The 5,811-nt window shown below is 35.6% G+C and overlaps 1 protein-coding gene across 3 annotated transcripts; it reads left to right on the top strand.

Moving 5' to 3' along the window:
* Positions 1-1,648: 1,648 nt before the first annotated feature.
* Positions 1,649-3,670, top strand: LOC103696424 (uncharacterized). 3 transcript variants are annotated; one of them, XM_026800887.3, is made up of 3 exons: positions 1,649-1,805; positions 1,895-2,051; positions 2,926-3,670. In XM_026800887.3, the coding sequence occupies exon 3, from the start codon at positions 2,971-2,973 to the stop codon at positions 3,382-3,384; it is 414 nt and encodes a 137-aa protein (XP_026656688.1). In that variant the 5' UTR covers positions 1,649-1,805; positions 1,895-2,051; positions 2,926-2,970; the 3' UTR covers positions 3,385-3,670. The 3 variants fall into 3 exon arrangements, with proteins under 3 accessions (XP_026656688.1, XP_008776263.1, XP_026656689.1); XM_008778041.5 differs by having other exon boundaries at positions 1,650-1,805; positions 1,997-2,051; XM_026800888.4 differs by lacking the exon at positions 1,895-2,051 and having other exon boundaries at positions 1,666-1,805.
* Positions 3,671-5,811: the final 2,141 nt, after the last annotated feature.

Below are 5,811 nucleotides of genomic sequence, written 5' to 3'. Positions count from 1 at the left end.
AATTTAAGAAATCATCAAATACTTAAAGATTGGAAATAGATTTACAAGGAAAAAGAAAGGAAGTGAGATGGTTTAGATATTTATTTACTTTTTCATATTACACATATGCACGAGGAAGGAAAAAAAAATAATAGTGAAAAGAAAAATAAATAACAACGTGGCCATAAAAATTAGCATTATATTTTTGGCTTTTTTAGAAGCATACGTGGATAGATTGCAAACTTTGTCCACAATATAATAGATCATAGATTATTTGACTTTGAAAATAAATTTAAAAAAAATTGATTGAGGGAAGCATCATGTAAAAGATGAGGAATTTTGAATAATTTCATTTTGAAATTTTAAAATGAATCTATTATCCTTGTGTTAAGTACATTCATTTTGGACAAGGTTTATTCAAGAATAAGAAAAAAAAAGGGAATGGTAAAAGTTATGAATGCTATGAAATTTTTTTAGTTTTTTATCCTTGAAAGATAAAAGCTAGACAAAAATAATAGCTTTATACCATAAATAGCCTACGGTAGTTCTTTTACACAAAAGTAATACTCATGGAAAGCAAATTTGACTTTCGTAACTATTCTCCCTTTATATCTATTTTTTAAAAATTATTTAGCTGGCACAAAGCTTATTCAAGCCTTATACTTTGTTGACTCCCCAGCCTACTTGAATCCCCATTTACGTTGTGTAGTTAGATCCCCTTTGGCAGGGCGGTTGACAGTAGAGCTTTGAAAAGTAAAGCTTTTATAAAAAAATACATAATAATATTATTTTATATTATTTTTTATTGCTCCATTGTACCAGACCTATCGTCTGATCTATGGACTCCCAATTGAACGACTAAGATGATGGGCCTCCACTAACACTCAGAAAGCTCGGTCGAATCTTTACCGACTGGGCCTCTGACGAAACCTGTACTCGTGCTCGTCCTGTACTACTTTTATTTTTTTTCAGGGTTCGCCCTCCAGTCCTCGAAGTCAAACTACAGTATTTCCTCGTTACCGAGCCCACCAAAAGCGGATCACTGGACCCGGAGTCCATACAATGGACGGCTACAATTTTAATCACTTGGCCCAGAGAGTTACGAAGTATATCCGACGACATAACCATAACGGACGGATACGATGGACTACCCTATTTTGTGGATGGCCCAAATCAACTTTCCGTTACTGGAGCGGACGTCCAACCTCGGATTCGAATTTACTCAGGTGCGGACACTTGCGAGCATATAAATTCATATGCGGGTGAAAACGGAACATCCGCGAAGACGATGGATCACGAATTATAAAGCAGGAGTGCAAAAGTAATTTTGTCGTTTTGAATTCTTTAAATTATCTTAAATGTTCGAAAATACTAATTTGGTATAAAAAAAAAAAATCGGTCGAAGTTTCGGTAAATCTGCCGCAATATAGGGAATGGTCCCCCAAGTAGACCCAAATCCTAAATACAAACCCAAAGTGGGTTTTAGTGAAAAATTATAATATCACAATGACCGTTTTACCCTCATCAGCCTTCTCCAAAGGGTGAACCCCGCCAACAGTTTTGTCAGATCTCTACCACCAATCTGTGGCACACGGGGGAACACGAATTTTGACGTAGCAATCACTGCCTTCCGTTTTATCTTTAAGAGGAGGAAATTTGATAGTTAATTAATTATCTAAACTTGTAATTTAATATTCATCGGTTTAGGCTAACAACCCGGAGAAATATCTCCTCTCCGGTCCTCCTTTTTCGTTCTTCTTCCGCTGCTTCTGCTTCATTTGCTCATTTCTCAGCTCCGATAGCCCATTGGACGCCAGATGCCGGAGGTTTATACTACTGAATCCTTCCTTCTTTATTGAAATTTATACCCTTCGCTTTAAGTCTCTGATCTGGGTTTTGTTTGGGTTGTCCGCAGATTAGTCTTTTAGCCATCGAATCCCCCTCTTTCTGCTGCCAGAGTCTTAAAAAATCCATTTTTTTAATGCTTTCTTTCTTTGTCTTCTCTCAAATATATTAGATTTGGAGGAATGAGATACCAGGGGCCGCTGAAGGAGAGAGTAGTTTCATTTGAGGTCAGTAACAGCATTTGGTTCTCACACCTTGTTTTTGATATTCAGGGTTATCTTTTTGTTCTTCTTTTTGGCGTTCATATGATAAAGATTGGATCTTTTTTTCCTGTATTTGGTTTTTTCTGGGGAGGCTTGGGGTTCTTCACGCTTTTGATCATGCTTTGGATTGAGTTGAGGCTGGCTTTTTTTTTTTGTTTTATCTTTGGGGAAACGATTTAAGCATGGGCACTTCCAACAAGCAATCTTTGCTTGCAATTTTTGTTGCTTACTCCTGATGAGTTTCTTCAAAGATTGAACTTTTTGATCAGAGATTGAGGATTTTGGGTTTCGTTGTGAGTTCTTGGATCTTATCTTTCTTCTCTCTACTCTAGGATCTAGGTTGGCACGGGTTTTTTTTCTTTCTTTCGATTCAAGGGAAGGATTTCTTTGATCTTCCAAGGGTGCCCTTTTGTAAATTCTTCAGTTTTGGTTATAGTGATGCTAATGGCAAAAAGAAATTTTTGTTCCTTCTCTGTAGTTTCCTGGGATCAATATTTGGAAAATAAGTGAAGTATCTGTTTCTTTGGGATTATCTACTGCCATGTGGTATCTTCAGAAACATCGCATTTGACATTTTTTTTTTGAAATGGAAATCTGGATGCTTAATCATAGTCTGTTTCTAGGATTATCTGGAACTTACCAGTTTTATGTGAATTCTTTTTCTTTTTGAAATCTAAAATATGTTATCGGTTTCTCTCTTGCATCTTTTATTAGTTTTCAAATCTTGTTAGAGATTGGATCCGGCTTTTGCTTAATTATACTTGTAGATCGGCTGTTGGTTATGAATATTTGGTAATTTAAGTCAATTGATGTTTTATTTTTTGTGTGTCTATTGCAGCTTCTATGATTGTTTGAGTTTTCTCTATTATTAAATTTTGGATTAATGGGTAGAGGCAGAGGGAAGGGGAGGAAGTTAACAGTAGTAACAAGTCATGAAGATCCAGGGAGTGGTGGTGAAGAGGTTCTTCCTGCATATAAGAGGAGGGGAAGGCCACAAAAGCCTTTAAAAGAAGACATTGACGAAGAGGATACTGCAAAGATTGAGGAAGAAGAAGGAGATGATGCGAAACCTTTTGCCTTGAGCAAAGATATAAAAGGCTCGACAGTTGAGAATGGGAAGAAGAGGAAGAGGTATTCACAAGTGAAAGAAAATTCTGAATCAGTCCTGGAGGAAAATGGTACTGGGGTGAGATCCATCAATGAGGAGTCAACTAGGTCTAACGGCTTTCGGCAAAATGGAAGCCGGCGAAAGAGCAAACCTCGGCGGGCTGCTGAAGCAGGAGTTGAGTCCAAGTGAGATTTGCAACAGTATCTCTTTTGGGTTTTCCATCATCCTGTTGCTAGCTATATCACGCAGCTCAAAGTCCTTAGTGGCCTACCTTTTCTTTTCGGTGTTCATTCCTATTTTGCTTTTTATCTCGTTTTGTCCATGAATGAACTTAACTGGGTGGTGGTGGTCTGATTATGCTGTTTTATAATTTTCCCTGACACCATAAAGCTGCTATAAGGTATTTGCTTTAGCTTAAATGGAGTTTCTGTAGGCTGCAGAATTATAAGCATAAAGTTTGCTTTAGCTTGTTTTATCTCTTTTGCTGTTACTATTTGATGTCCTAAATACCTACTTTTTTGTCTAACGAATTGTAGCAACGTAGTTCATTCAAGACTCTTTCCTCTTCTGCAGTAGACTGCATACCAGTGCTTTGTGGTTCTTTAATTTGAGGTCTTTGGGTATATATATATATATATATATATATATATATATATATATATATATATATATATATTCTCAGTTTTCTAGATATAATGCTGTTTCTGCTCGTTTTTTTTGATAGCACTGGCTTATCTTTATTATTATTATTTTTTTGGTACCATTGTCGCTGTTGCTGCTTGTCTTTAACTGCAGCTATTTTGCTTTCTTTATAGTGCAGCAATTTTGACTTCCTGTCAGCAGGTTTATTTTGCTATTTTCTGTTGTCCTCTATTTGTGGTGATGGGAATTAAAAGTGCGTTAGAGATGGTTGCCTGCTGTATTCTTTTGGTCCTCTCTGTTGTATCAATTTTTGTACAATGTGGTAACTTGAAAGAATATTCAAAGGCACTGATTCCCTTCTTTTTAAGGTTTTGAGGTGATTCTTTTTCACAGAGTCCACTTGAAGACAAAACTCACAATTCTATATGGAATTTGAAATCATCTGTAGCATATATTAGTGCTTATTGTTTGTATTGTTTTATGATCCAATTAAGCTTGCACCTAGTTTGTCTATGTTGCAAGTCACTGAAATTTTAATACATGCCAATATCTAACTTCCTTCTGCAATCTTTTTCTCTAAGCTTCTCTTTTGCTTTCATTGTATTCGTTTTAGTTTTCTTTGACATTTATGAGAAGTGAGCAATCACCTACTCTGCTTATCTTGCTCTATTTATATTTTGTAGATAAGTTCTACTTATTTTGAGTTCATCAGATCAGAATGGAGCCACAGCTGTAATGTCCCATACCCTATTTCTTTTTTTCTTTGAATTCCTGTTAGAACCTAGTCACTACTTTCAGTTGTAGTGGTAAGAATATTAATATTATAACTTAGGCCTAAACTACTTGCATGTCAGTATGTGTCACGTGGATCTCCTTGTAAGTAATAAGCAAGACATTTATATTAGAACTATTACATTATCTATAAACAGTTAGTACAATGTCGTTTTGCTTATAGTGCAAAATGAAATGGATTTATAAGTAGTAGGTGCCATCTCATGCATCCCCCTTGGTTTGGGTTTGAAGTGATGGGATCCTTCTAAACATGATAACAATGTCTTTTTTTGTTTATCGCCATTTTTATAAAGCAAAGGAATCTGCTCACACAGAAACTAGCATTTTTCTTCAAATAAAGTCAAATACTAGATAATATTATGAAATTAAAATCTCTAGGTTTTGGAGTTAAAGATCTCTGAGATAGTTTTGCTCTGTTTATCAGGAAAAAGAAAAAGTACTTGCACTTCACGGCTAATGCTTAATGAAGTTTGATGGTAGCTTCATTCAAAGTAACATAGGTGACCCAATCTCATCATTGTAGCCATCTATTTTGATAATCCAATATCATAGGGAAATGAATTTCAAGAATGCTATCAAAGACAATCTACCTTTTAGTAAGCTTAGTAAGCTAGTGTTTGAGAAAGTATTGACAACTAGCCTAGAGTTAGCACTCTTTCATGGTGTATAACAAACCTTCAGAATTCAGTCAAAAGCATTCCCCATGCAAGCCTTTATAATTTTTGGAGTTAAGGAAACCCTACATTCTTTTCCTAATCTCTCGCAATAGATTACTGCATCTAAAGCTTGACACATGATTATTGAAATTTGGGTTACATTCTTTGAGTTTGTTGTCATTAATTGAGTCTTGTGATTGCTATATTTATTATCTGAACTTTTATTATCAGCTCATAAACTGGCAATTCTTAATCTATGAGCATGAATATTATCTTGGTTCCTAAGTACAATATTCTTTCTAACTTAATTTGTCACACACTTTTTCTTTCCTTGTTTGTCACTTATGCGTAAAAAGTGACATGTTCATACCTCCTTTTATGCTAAAGGTTTGTAAACTTTATTAAATCTACAATACATACGGTGCCTGTGCCATATCAACACACAGCATTGACATTATGCTGGCTGTATGCTAGTACTTGCTGATATGCAGCGCATGCCAAGCACTGGCCCCATATAAACCATGCA

Source organism: Phoenix dactylifera, chromosome 2, assembly GCF_051530095.1.
Source record: "Phoenix dactylifera cultivar Ajwa chromosome 2, Ajwa_hap1_PhDact_Kaust_v1.1, whole genome shotgun sequence".
NCBI lineage: Eukaryota > Viridiplantae > Streptophyta > Magnoliopsida > Arecales > Arecaceae > Phoenix > Phoenix dactylifera.
Note: the sequence above shows the minus strand (reverse complement) of the source record. Positions and strands in the feature narration are given on the sequence as shown.